The sequence below is a fragment of the Pithys albifrons genome, chromosome 20 (assembly GCF_047495875.1).
Source record: "Pithys albifrons albifrons isolate INPA30051 chromosome 20, PitAlb_v1, whole genome shotgun sequence".
NCBI classification, from domain to species: Eukaryota; Metazoa; Chordata; class Aves; order Passeriformes; family Thamnophilidae; genus Pithys; species Pithys albifrons.
The window spans coordinates 3,112,374-3,125,577 of record NC_092477.1 but is presented as its reverse complement, the minus strand read 5'-3'; the positions used below and the strand labels follow the sequence as shown (position 1 = coordinate 3,125,577).

Here is a 13,204-nt window from a genome sequence, read left to right as displayed (position 1 = left end):
GATGCCTGTCAGCCCCAGGAGCAGACACAGATACCTGTCAGTCCTAAGGGGGATGCCTGCCCCAAGAGGTCCCCACCAGGAGAAAGCAGGGTTTCTCTATCCAGCTGCAGGCAGCCCTCTCAGCCCAGCTGATCATCTCCGTGTTCTCCTTGGGCATCTGAAAGCTCCATCATGAACAACCTGCCTCTGCTTCCTCGTCTCCTTCTTCTGCTGGGCACTGCTGTGGGACTCTGGCCAGAGAGAGAGGGTGATGATCCTTCCTTGGGAACAATCCACTGGCTCAGGCTGTCTCTGCACAGGACAAGTGGCCAGGGATCCCTGATCCCTTTTTCTGGTGTTCCTGCAGGGGTGGTGTGTGTCCTACTCCTTGCTGGAACCCAGCTGCAGGGGGCTCTCTGTGCAGGACAGGACTGGGTTAGGAGGGGATTCAACTATTTTTAAACATTTGTCTTCAAGGCTTCATTTCTGGTGCCCTTTTCATGGTGGTGTTGATGCCACATTGTGCTTTCCAAGGTGTGGTGTTGGCTCCGTGGCAGTGCCAGGGTTATCTCCTGTTGGGAGCCACACCAGCCCACTCTCCCACCCTCCCTCCTGGCTTTCAGCTTCTCCTGATTTCCTTCAGGAGACACTTGAGACATGTCCCTGCTCCTCTGACAGGGCTCTGGAGCTGCTCATATCTCTCAGCAGAAGCCTTTGCTGTTTGCTGTGGTGCAGAGCACACCCAGATGAGCAGTGGGAGATTTCAGGCTCAGCCTTTGTGAACCCTTTTTCTCTCCCTGTAAAATCTCTTCCCAAATCCCAAAGGTCTATGACAATCCCCAAGTGGCCTTGACCACTCCAGCAATGACACAGCAGTGCCCATCTGTCTTCAGAGAGTCCTTCCTTCATCTCTGCTGTCATATTTCTGGTTTGGGGGCAGGAAATTAGTTTTGGGACATACACAAAGCTGCTCTGATTCTCCAAGGAGCAGCTCTGGTGGGTTCTGTGTCCTGCCTGGGTGAATTCAACCTGGGTTTTGTTTGTTTGCTCATTGCCTTTATCAGCCCTGGGATTTTTCAGGATAGGTACCAGGTCTGTTTGCCAAGGGCTGTTGGGGACAAGTCACAGCTTGCCAGGGGAGTGATGCCAGCCCAGAGCAGAGCTCCATGTTACTCCCCCCTTATCCCTGCTCTGCCCCAGGGTCAGCCATGAGTCGAGTTCCCCGTGCTCAGCTCTCAGGTGGGTCCATGTCCAGCCCCTCTCTGTGTGCAGGGTCTGCCCTGGGTCCTGCAGTGTTGGGCTGCTCTGGCTCTGTGGGTGGAAGGGACACTGTTGTTTGCCCCCTGCACCTTGGAGGGGCAGAGGGACCTCTAGAAACCACTTTGTGTGGAGCTGCTCTAAGATCAAGTGTCTTCCTGGAAGCAGCATCCAATTGAGAAGCTCTTACACAGCCCACACTGGTTGTGCTTTCATCCTCTACATCCCAAATTCAATCCCTCCCACCCTCCCATAAAATCCCAATGTTACCTGTACATAAATTTCATGCAATTCTGTTTCTGTATTGAAACCTGCTTGGTTTTGAAGTGATTTGCTTTTTCCTGCAGATCCTAATCTTTTTCTACCCTTTAAACTTCCATGGGTAGCAGGACTTGTTTCTGTCCTCCATTTCCACTTCTGATCATGCTTTTATCTCCTTCACTTTGGGCTGCTATTCTCAAAATCCCTGAACATCTCTTGTTTTGGGTTGAGGAACCAGCAATGGCAGAATATCCCAGAAAAGTTACCTTGTAGTGCAGTTTGTACTTGGTTATTCCTTGTGTTAACAGTGAGGTCAGAAGGAATGGGGAGGGTGGCTGTGGGCACTGGGCCAGCACTGGGCTGGGAGCAGAGGAAGGGATTTTCCAAATAACACAGACAAGAACAGCCCCTCCCTGGTTTCATTGTCAATTAAAGCTCCACCAGTAGCTTTGTGCTTATTGAGGATCCCACAAAAAACATTTTGTGCTGCAAGGAGGAATCTTGTGGCAAGGCCTTGGGTTTGGGTTCAGAGCCAGAAGCTGCTGCCCTGGCATAGGACTCACCAACCACCACGTGATGATGACCCAGCTTGTCTTCCTCAGGATGTGTGTGCAGGGACTGCTGGGCATGGTCACAGACTGTCACTGGCAGCCTGTCTGGGGCACAGTCCCCTCTCCCAGGGGGACTGGCTGGTGGCAGCGGTGCCCGCTCCCCACAGCCCCTGGCACATCCCCTGTGGTGTTGTTTGCTTTTGCCAAAGGGTGGCTGAGAGGCCACAAACCCTTCATTGCTGTGGCCTGGTGTTTGCAAAGCAGTTTCCCTTTGCTGGGGGAGGTTTTGGGGAGCACCCCAAGGAGCTGCATAGTTGGGCAGTGTGCAGGTCTGTGCCCACTGTGCCAGGCAATGTGCCACTGACAGCCTGCAGCTGCTTCCTGACATTACTGGTGACCAGGGACAGCATCCACGGAATGGCTGGAGCTGTGCCAGGGCAGGGACAGCACCCAGGGAATGGCTGGAGCTGTGCCAGGGCAGGGACAGCACCCAGGGAATGGCTGGAGCTGTGCCAGGGCAGGGTCAGGTTGGATCTCAGGGAAAGGCTCTTCCCCCAGAGGGTGGTGGGCACTGACCAGGCTCCCCAGGGCAGTGGGCACAGCCCCAAGGCTGCCAGAGCTCCAGGAGGGTTTGGATGATGCTCTGGGGCACAGGGTGGGATTGCTGGGGTGTCTGTGCAGGGCCAGGGGTTGGACTGGATGGTCCTGGTGGGTCCCTCCCAGCTCAGGATACTCTGTGATTCTGTGATCTCTGAGGTTTGCTGTGTGCCCCCAGCTCCTGCCCACTCCTGCTGTGGCACAGTGAGTTTCCCAAGCTGCTCACCCCTGGGACACTCCTGGGTCAAGGATCTCCAGTACCAGTGGAGAAACTTGTTCTTATTTTAAACATCACAATAATCTGTACTGGTTGAACTGGGGGCCTCAGGCAAGAGCCAGAGCACAACAAAATTCCCCTTCCCCTCTGCCCTGGGGTTGTTCCCAGCTCCTGAGACACCCAAGCACTGGGCAGACACTTGGTCAGTGTTTCCCTGGCACCCCCAGTGTGGTTCAGAGGTGCCAGGTTTGCCCCCTGCAGCTGCTCTCGTGGGTCCTGCTATTGTAAAAGCCAAGCTGCATTTTCTCCCAGAGAACAGTGAGAAGCTCCTCCACGAGTGCTCAGGGCGACCAAATCTGCTTTCAGGCTGCAACTTCCAGGCTGTGCTGGGGTCAGTAAGCAACATATCCCCTCCTCCTCCTCTGATTTATAACTTATGCAAATGGGAAGTGACACGAGGGAGCAGAGAGGGTGTGTTTGTGTGGCAGTAAACTGTCAGGCAGGTTTATCCCTCCTGTCACAGGACTCCACAAGCCTCAGAGGTGGCACCAAGCGAGAGGAGCCTCAACTGGAGCTTGCTGGGAGCACCCTGAGGGTGCAGCAGGACCCAGCCAGCCCATTGGGAAGGGGTGCTGTGGCTCTGGTGTGTCTCCTCAGGCTGGAGAGCATTTCCAGGACACTTATCTGAATGCCAAGAGGTGAATTCCTTACAGCTGCTCCTTTGCTGCTCTTGTGCTTCCAGGTGACCCTCTTTGTCTACTCGGACCTGCTGCTCTTCACCAAGGAGGATGAGCCCGGGCGCTGCAACGTGCTGAGGAACCCTCTGTACCTGCACAGTGTCAAGCTGCAGGAGGGTGAGTGTCTGCAGCAGCAAGGGGAGACATCTGGGGAGCTTTCTGGCTTCTAGTTGGGAAGGTTCCTGTCCAGCTGCCAGATAGCACCCACTAGCCCATGGCCCCCAGGGTGTACCATCCAGCTGGTGCTTCCTGACCATCCTTCCATGGGGTGCAGGACCAGCCTCACCCTTCCCATCCAGCTGCCCTGGGAGCTCCACCTCCTGGGACACCCACTTTCCAGGGCTGTTTGGGTGCATGTCTCAGGATTTTGGGCTGGGGGATGTGGCTGTGGGGCTGTTCCCCCTGCTGGTGTCACACTGTCCCCAGCAGGGACTGGCTGAGCCTGGGAAGGGGAAGTGAAGGCTTGAGGTTTTTCCTCGTGGTGTCTGAGAGAGTTCAGAGATTGGTCCAAGGGTGACTGGCCAAGCCCTGCTGACCTTTATTTTGCTACTTCTCCCTTCAGCCACCCACAGGTTCCCCTGTGCATCCACCCCCTGCACACCCACCCCCTGCACACCCACCCCCTGCACACCCACCCTCCTGCACACCCACCCCCTGCACACCCACCCCCTGCACAGCCACCCCTGCACACCCACCCCCTGCACACCCACCCCCTGCACACCCACCCCCTGCACACCCACCCTCCTGCACACCCACCCCCTGCACACCCACCCCCTGCAAACCCACCCCCTGCACACCCACCCCCTGCACACCCACCCCTGCACACCCACCCCCTGCACACCCACCCCTGCACACCCACCCCCTGCACAACCATCCCCTGCACACCCACCCTTTGCACACCCACCCCCTGCACACCCACCCCCTGCACACCCTTTGCACACCCATCCCCTGCACCCCCACCCCCTGCACACCCTCTGCACAGCCACCCCCTGCACACCCACCCCCTGCACACCCACCCCCTGTACAACCCCTGCCCCCCCTGCACACCCACCCCCTGCACATCCACCCCCTGCACACCCACCCCCTGCACACCCACCCCCTGCACACCCACCCTCAGCACACCCATTTCCTGCACACACACCCCCTGCACACCCACCCCCTGCACACCCACCCCCTGCACACCCACCCCCTGCACACCCTCTGCACACCCAACCCCCTGCACACCCACTCCCTGCACACCCAACCCCCTACACACCCACCCCCTGCACACCCACCCCCTGCACACCCACCCCCTGCACACCCACCCCCTGCACACCCTCTGCACACCCACCCTCAGCACACCCATCCCTGCACACCCACCCCCTGCACACCCACCCCCTGCACACCCACCCCCTGCACACCCATCCCCTGCACACCCACCCCCTGCACACCCATCCCCTGCACACCCACCCCCATCATACCCACCCCCTGCACACCCATCCCCTGCACACCCTCTGCACACCCACCCTCTGCACACCCATTCCCTGCACAACCTCTGCACACCCACCCCCATCATACCCACCCCCATCATACCCACCCCCTGCACACCCATCCCCTGCACACCCATCCCCTGCACACCCATCCCCTGCACACCCATCCCCTGTACACCCATCCCCTGCACACCCACCCCCTGCACACCCACCCCCTGCACACCCATCCCCTGCACACCCACCCCCTGTACACCCATCCCCTGCACACCCACCCCCTGCACACCCATCCCCTGCACACCCATCCCCTGTACACCCACCCCCTGCATACCCACCCCCTGCACACCCACCCCCTGCACACCCACCCTCAGCACACCCATTTCCTGCACACACACCCCCTGCACACCCACCCCCTACACACTCACCCCCTGCACACTCACCCCCTGCACACCCACCCCCTGCACATCCACCCCCTGCACACCCTCTGCACACCCACCCCCTGCACACCCACCCCCTGCACACCCTCTGCACACCCACCCTCCTGCACACCCACCCCCTGCACACCCACCCCCTGCAAACCCACCCCCTGCACACCCTCTGCACACCCACCCCCTGCACACCCACCCCCTGCACACCCACCCCTGCACACCCACCCCCTGCACAACCATCCCCTGCACACCCACCCTCTGCACACCCACCCCCTGCACACCCACCCCCTGCACACCCACCCCTGCACACCCACCCCCTGCACACCCATCCCCTGCACCCCCACCCCCTGCACACCCACCCCCTGCACACCCTCTGCACAGCCACCCCCTGCACAGCCACCCCCTGCACACCCACCCCCTGCACACCCACCCCCTGCACACCCTCTGCACAGCCACCCCCTGCACAGCCACCCCCTGCACACCCACCCCCTGTACAACCCCTGCCCCCCCTGCACACCCACCCCCTGCACACCCATCCCCTGCACACCCACTCCCATCATACCCACCCCCTGCACACCCACCCCCTGCACACCCACCCCCTGCACACCCATTCCCTGCACACCCACCCCCTGCACACCCACCCCCTGCACACCCACCCCCTGCCCCCCTCCCTGCACTTCTTCCCCCTGCACGTCCCACTGGGATGGAAAGAGCAATCCCTGCCCTTGGAGCAGGGCTGGGCACCTTGTCCTGGCTCTCTCCGCCTTGTCTGACCTGTCCACCCAACCAAGGCCATGGAGAGGCTTCTGGGGCAGGGAGGGGCTCCAAAGGGTTTATTTCAAGGTGAAGTTCTGAGGCTGTACAAAAGATGCCCTTTTACTACTTGGGGTCAAAAGAGGAACAAGTGCTTTGCTCTACCACATCCTATTTGCTGCAGTGGAGCCAATTCTTGGCCTTGGGCCCAGTCTCACCTTGTTCCTTCTGTGCTGTGGTTGCTTTTTGGGTATGGACTTGTTTTATGTACAGTTCCCTCACTGTGCCAGTGTGGGGCTGGTGCCCCAGCTCCTCCCCCAGCCCTGGCAGGGGGTATTCCTGGACTGGCACCCCATGTGGGAAATAGGAATTTGATATAAGGAAAGGCTTCCCTGTGATGAGGTTGGTCAGATATTGAGTTGCCCAGAGAGGTTGTGGGATCTCCGTCCCTGGAGACATTGAGGACTCAACTGGGCATGGCCCTGAGCACCCTGATTGATACCAGACAACACCAGAGGGGCCTCTTCCAACTCTGGAACTGATAAGCCAATGCCTTTATGCAGTCCTGTGGCCCTGACCAAAAAGGATTAATCCAGATCTGGGCTGCTTCTCCAAAGGGATAATTTTCTGGATGAATTTTGCCACTTCCCAGGACTTTTCCCATCTGAGCCAGGAGCTCTGTGGGTGAGCTGTGTCTCTCCACGTGCCTCATGTTGTTCTGAGCCTCAGTGCTGGGGACCTGCAGCTCTGTGCTGGACACCACAGGCCTTCTGTCAGTTGTTATTTCCCGTTTCCAGCAACGTTTGTGCTTCCAGATGAATTCCCTGACCTATTTGGTGTGGGCAGAAACACAATGAGCCAGATGGGGCCCCACGGTGTGAGCCATTGAGAAAAGCCATTGAAGCTTCCCTGGGGTTTGCTGAGTGTGTTCTCAGCGCTGCTTTTTTCTAAGAAAGGGACAAAAGAAACTGTTCCTTGTTGGATTTCTTGTGGTCAGTCCCTGCTCCCTGTGTGTGCTGCCCCTGGCTGCTCCCACAGGCTGGGGAATGACTCTGCTCTTGGTCACCTGCTTGGAGAAATCAGCTTCTCTGGTGCTGCTCCAGGCTCTGCACACCAAGCTCTGTTTGTAGCTCAGCACTGGAATGTGTCTTCTCACCTCAGGCACATTGGATTTTGTGAGGAGTTTTCTGCCACTAATTTCCTTGTTGCAATAATGCCTTGGCTGGGTCACATCTGGAATAGCCAAATGTAGGTGATTCTGTGAGTTTTCTGCCCCTGACTTCCTTATTGCAATAATAATTTGGCTGGGTCACATCTGGAATAGCCTCACAAGCCTCTCCAAAGGGAATGTGGGTGATTTTGTGAGCAGTTTTCTGCCCCCCATTTCCTTGTTGCAATAATAGCTTGGCTGGGTCACATCTGGAATAGCCAAATGTAGGTGATTTTGTGAACAGTTTTCTGTCCCCCATTTCCTTGTTGCAATAATAATTTGGCTGGGTCACATCTGGAATAGCCAAATGTGGGTGATTCTGTGAGTTTTCTGCCCCTGACTTCCTTATTGCAATAATAATTTGGCTGGATCACGTCTGGAATAGCCTCACAAGCCTCTCCAAAGGGAATGTAGGTGATTTTGTGGGCAGTTTCTGCCCCCCATTTCCTTGTTGCAAGAATGGCTTGGCTGGGTCACATCTGGAATAGCCAAATGTGGGTGATTTTGTGGGCAGTTTCTGCCACAGATTTCCTTATTGCAATAATAGCTTGGCTGGGTCACATCTGGAATAGCCTCACAAGCCTCTCCAAAGGGGATGTAGGTGATTTTGTGAGGAGTTTTCTGCCACTGATTTCCTTGTTGTAAATAGGAATAGCCTCACAAGCCTCTCCAAAGGGAATGTAGGTGATTTTGTGGGCAGTTTCTGCCCCAGATTTCCTTGTTGCAAGAATGGCTTGGCTGGATCACATCTGGAATAGCCAAATGTAGGTGATTTTGTAAACAGTTTTCTGTCCCCCATTTCCTTGTTGCAATAATAATTTGGCTGGGTCACATCTGGAATAGCCAAATGTAGGTGATTTTGTGAGGAGTTTTCTGCCCCCCATTTCCTTGTTGCAATAATGGCTTGGCTGGGTCACATCTGGAATAGCCAAATGTAGGTGATTTTGTGGGCAGTTTCTGCCCCAGATTTCCTTGTTGCAATAATGCCTTGGCTGGATCACATCTGGAATAGCCAAATGTGGGTGATTTTGTGAGTTTTCTGCCCCAGATTTCCTTGTTGCAATAATGGCTTGGCTGGGTCACATCTGGAATAGCCAAATGTGGGTGATTTTTTGAGCCATTTTTGTTCCTGATTTCCTTATTGCAATAATAACTTGGATGCATCACATCTGGAATAGCCTCACAAGCCTCTCCAAAGGGAATGTAGGTGATTTTGTGGGCAGTTTCTGCCTCTGATTTCCTTGTTGCAATAATGGCTTGGCTGGGTCACATCTGGAATAGCCTCACAAGCCTCTCCAAAGGGGATGTAGGTGATTTTGTGAGGAGTTTTCTGCCACTGATTTCCTTGTTGTAAATAGGAATAGCCTTACAAGCCTCTCCAAAGGGAATGTAGGTGATTTTGTGGGCAGTTTCTGCCCCAGATTTCCTTGTTGCAAGAATGGCTTGGCTGGATCACATCTGGAATAGCCAAATGTAGGTGATTTTGTGAACAGTTTTCTGTCCCCCATTTCCTTGTTGCAATAATAATTTGGCTGGGTCACATCTAGAATAGCCAAATGTGGGTGATTTTGTGAGTTTTCTGCCCCTGACTTCCTTATTGCAATAATAATTTGGCTGGATCACGTCTGGAATGGCCTCACAAGCCTCTCCAAAGGGAATGTAGGTGATTTTGTGGGCAGTTTCTGCCCCCCATTTCCTTGTTGCAAGAATGGCTTGGCTGGGTCACATCTGGAATAGCCAAATGTAGGTGATTTTGTGGGCAGTTTCTGCCACAGATTTCCTTGTTGCAATAATGCCTTGGCTGGGTCACATCTGGAATAGCCTCACAAGCCTCTCCAAAGGGAATGTGGGTGATTTTGTGGGCAGTTTCTGTCCCCCATTTCCTTGTTGCAAGAATGGCTTGGCTGGGTCACATCTGGAATAGCCAAATGTAGGTGATTTTGTGGGCAGTTTCTGCCTCTGATTTCCTTGTTGCAATAATAGCTTGGCTGGGTCACATCTGGAATAGCCTCACAAGCCTCTCCAAAGGGAATGCAGGTGATTTTGTGGGCAGTTTCTGCCCCCCATTTCCTTGTTGCAATAATAATTTGGCTGGGTCACATCTGGAATAGCCAAATGTAGGTGATTTTGTGAGGAGTTTTCTGCCCCCCATTTCCTTGTTGCAATAATGGCTTGGCTGGGTCACATCTGGAATAGCCTCACAAGCCTCTCCAAGGGGATGTAGGTCCCTACAACTCTGAACTGTCCCTTGCACACCATGGAACCAGCACAGCTGCTGTTCAGGCAGCTCAAGCCTCCTGGCTTAGGCAGGGTTGCCTCAAAGTGGGGTGGGAAGAGCAAGGAGATGTGTGTCCCTCCTGGCAGGGCTTTCCAGTGGCTCTCCTGACTCAGGGAATGACACATTCATAGGAACAGGCGTTTTGCTGCTCCAACAATTGGGACATCTCCGGTTGCTCAGGCCCATTGTGCTGTTTCCTGTTCCTGCCTCTCGCTGCTCTGTGCTGGAGCAAATCACTCTGATCTGCCTCACAATGCACTGTCTTCCTGCTTTGGGAGCCCAGCAGGGCTGATGAGCCCCAGGCCAGCCAAGGTTCCCAGGGAGACAGGGCTGGCTTCCTTGCTGCATGCTGTGGGAATTTCCATGCCCTGGGATCCTGCTCCCCCTGGGAGGGTGTGCTCAGCTTTGGGACAGAGAAGGGTGTTCCTGTTTGCAGCTGGATGAGCAGCCCCTGGCACAAAGAGAAACTGGGTTTAACCCCCAAGCCCAGCAGTGGAACCCACCCCCTGGGGCACAAACACAGGGGGGTTTGGTGGCCCCTGTGCTGAGCCCCACGTGGTTCCCTCGAGTGCAAAGGCAAAGGAAGGGACAAACCTGTTGGTGCAGATGATGGCACAGTCTGGTGGAGAGTGGGGGGCTCCTCCTGGCCAGGGGCTGCTCCTCCTCTGGATCCCAGGAGTGGTTCCCCAAGTCCCCAAAGCCCCAGATTGTCTCCCCTGAGGTTTGGGTGGGAGCCCCCAGTGCCTCCCCCAGGGCAGGGAGTTCCACACTGTGGGATGTGACTGTGGGAGTCAGGGGGGATTTTGGAATCGTTGCTGGCCCCTGAGCAGAGCTGAGCCCTCAGGTGGGTGTGGAGGTGCCAAGGAGTCCCTGGAGGGGAGTTGTCCCAGCTCCTCTGCCAGGCTTCTTTCCCAGCCAGCTCCCAGCCTGAGGGCTCAGCTGTGCCCTGGGCAGCTGCTGCCAATGGGCCATTGGGAACAGTTGCTGGGCAATGGCCCAGAGGGTTTAGAATGCCCAGCTTTGGTCACACCCACACAGGGATAAACTGGTCCCACCTGCTCAACTGGGACATCCCCATCTCCACCCAGGATCCTGCAGACAAGGACTTCTCATGGACTTCTCCACTGTCCTTGACATCCCAAGCTGCTGGATCTTACAGTTCCAAGATAGATTGGTTTATGGGCATTTCATCCTGCCAAAGCTTCTCCCTGCTGGCATGGTGGGGGGCACCCAGGGACCCAGAGACCCTGCCACACTTCCCCAGGGACATGTGCTTGTCCGCCCTTGGCAGCCAGGTGTGGATGTGCCCTCTCTGCTCACACAGCACCCAGGCCCCCCCAGCTCCCTGCCCTGGGTGCTGGGCACAGTCCTGTCCTTGCTGAGCAGATATGAGGATCTGGGCATCAGGGTGCCTGCCCTCCCCATGGGCATTGCCACAGGGCCCTGGGCCCTGCACTGTGGCTGTGCAAAGGGGCAGCACCATCTGCCCTGTTTTCCCATCTTTTTGACCCGATACCAGGCATGCATCACCCAAGTCCTGGGTGTTTTGCATGGGCTGCACAGGGAAGTGGCAGTGCCAGGGCGGTGCTGGGAGCTGTGTCAGTCACTCTGGGTGTGCAGGACCAGGCTCAGCTGAGAGGGGGACGTGTTCCCACAGAGCTCACACCTCCTGCTGGTGCTGAGCACCCCCAGCTCAGGGACTGTTCATGCTCCTCTGGAATCACCACAGCACATCAGGAAGAAAAGGAAATATCTTCAAGTGAGTTTTTTATCCTGCTTATTTCCTTTTAGTTTTCCCCTGAATTTGGCTTGGAGTTTGTGCTGTGCTGCTGTCACTAAAGGGGTGGGGAGCAGAGCCCTGGAGCAGCCTGGGCATCTGCCCCTCCCTGGGGTGAGGCTGTGCCTTTCTCTGTGTTTTTCGTGGTCTCTGTGCTCACTTATGGCTCCAGGGCACATCAGGCTCTGGTGCTCCAGCCTGACCCTCTGGAGAACTGCAAACCCTCCTGTTGGAGGAATCCTGGCAGAGCTGGTTTGTGGTGCAATCTGCACCTGGGTCTGCTCTTCCTGGCTCTGCCATTGCCCTCCAGCCTCCCCCTGTGCCTCTCCAGGGCTTGGCCCTGGCTCCAGCCCAGCTCCTGGGCTGGGCAGCCACTCCCTCACCTCCTGTTTGTTCTGCCTGAAGGAAGAAAATGGGGTTTAAGCCATTCCTTAGCCTAGGCTGGCTCCCTGCTTTGTGTGTCCTGTGGGCACTGGGCTGCTTGGCCACGTGTAGCAGGGAGTGTCAGAGGAACAGGGAACAGGAGCTGCTGGCTGTGGAGTTTGCTGGTGCCAGGATTCATACTCAGTGGAGAGGAATTTGAAAGGGAATTTGATGGACATTGTTGGGATCAGAAGGAATCAACAGAAGCCCAAGAGATGCAGGTCATTCCCTGGGCTGTTACACTCCAGCATCACCTTTCTTTGCTGAGGATGATGCTGTTCCTCACACCACTCAGGAAAACACCATTCCAGCTCCTGGGGCAACCTGGCTGGGATGTGCTGGTCTGGAATCTGCCTTGCAGGGCAGCCTGCAGGGCTGTGGTGCTGCTGCAGGTGGAGCAGAGCCTGGCTGAGGAGCTGGGAGGTTGCACTGCTGAGCACTTGGGAAGAAAGAGCAGTAGAAGGGGATGGTGGATCCTTGGTGTGTCAGCAGCATGTTCAGATCCTGCCTCCAAACCCTCCCCTGAGGGGGAAAGCCCTGCCTGAGGGGTTCCCATTAGAGGCTTTGGCTTAGCAAGGACAATGCTCCCTGATGGTCTTGTTGGGATTTATGGAAGAGGGTTCTGGAAGAACCCTCTTAGCCTGGAGAAGAGGAGGCTCAGAGGTGACCTCAGCACTGTCTGGAACTGCCTGAAGGGAAGTTCTGGCCAGGTGGGGGTTGGTCTCTTCTCCCAGGCACTCAGCAATAGGACAAGGGGGCACGATGGGCTCAAGCTCTGCCAGGGGAAATTGAAGTTGGAGATCAGAAAGGAATTCTTTGCAGAGAGAGTGCTCAGGCATTGGAATGGGCTGCCCAGAGAGGGGGTGGATTCCCCATCCCTGGAGGTTTTTCAGCTGAGCTTGGCCGTGGCACTGAGTGCCATGATCTGGTAAAGGGACTGGAGTTGGACCAAGGGTTGGACTTGATGATCTCAGAGGTCTCTTCCAACCCAATCCATTCTATGATTCTGTGATTCTCAGAGCTTGGGCAGTGCTGGGGGGTCAGTGAATGGTGTTCTGAGGTGCACAGGTGAGACATGGTCTCCCTACCAGGCCCATGGCAGGGTCCAGCATGACTCTCCTTCTGAGAGTGAGGATTTGGAGGGGCATCCCTGAGGCCAGGCTGCTTCCCTGCCCCTCACCCTGCCCAGGGGGAAGGTTTTGGGAGCACACAGGGGCTCCACACGGTGCTGGTCTGCAGCAGCTGCTGGGACACTGTGTCCTGGTGTTTC

At 56.2% G+C, this 13,204-nt stretch overlaps 1 protein-coding gene across 7 annotated transcripts in view; it reads left to right on the top strand.

Annotated features, from left to right (window-relative positions):
• The window catches only part of RGS3 (regulator of G protein signaling 3), a 111,581-nt gene that overhangs the window by 52,885 nt on the left and 45,492 nt on the right, over positions 1–13,204 (top strand). For 6 of the 7 annotated variants that reach the window (XM_071574380.1, XM_071574382.1, XM_071574381.1 and 3 more), the window contains one exon: positions 3,605–3,716. In XM_071574380.1, coding sequence (XP_071430481.1) covers positions 3,605–3,716 — 112 coding nt within the window. Of the gene's footprint in view, positions 1–3,335; positions 3,506–3,604; positions 3,717–13,204 lie in introns of those variants that run through there. The other variant, XM_071574386.1, reaches the window with a different exon arrangement.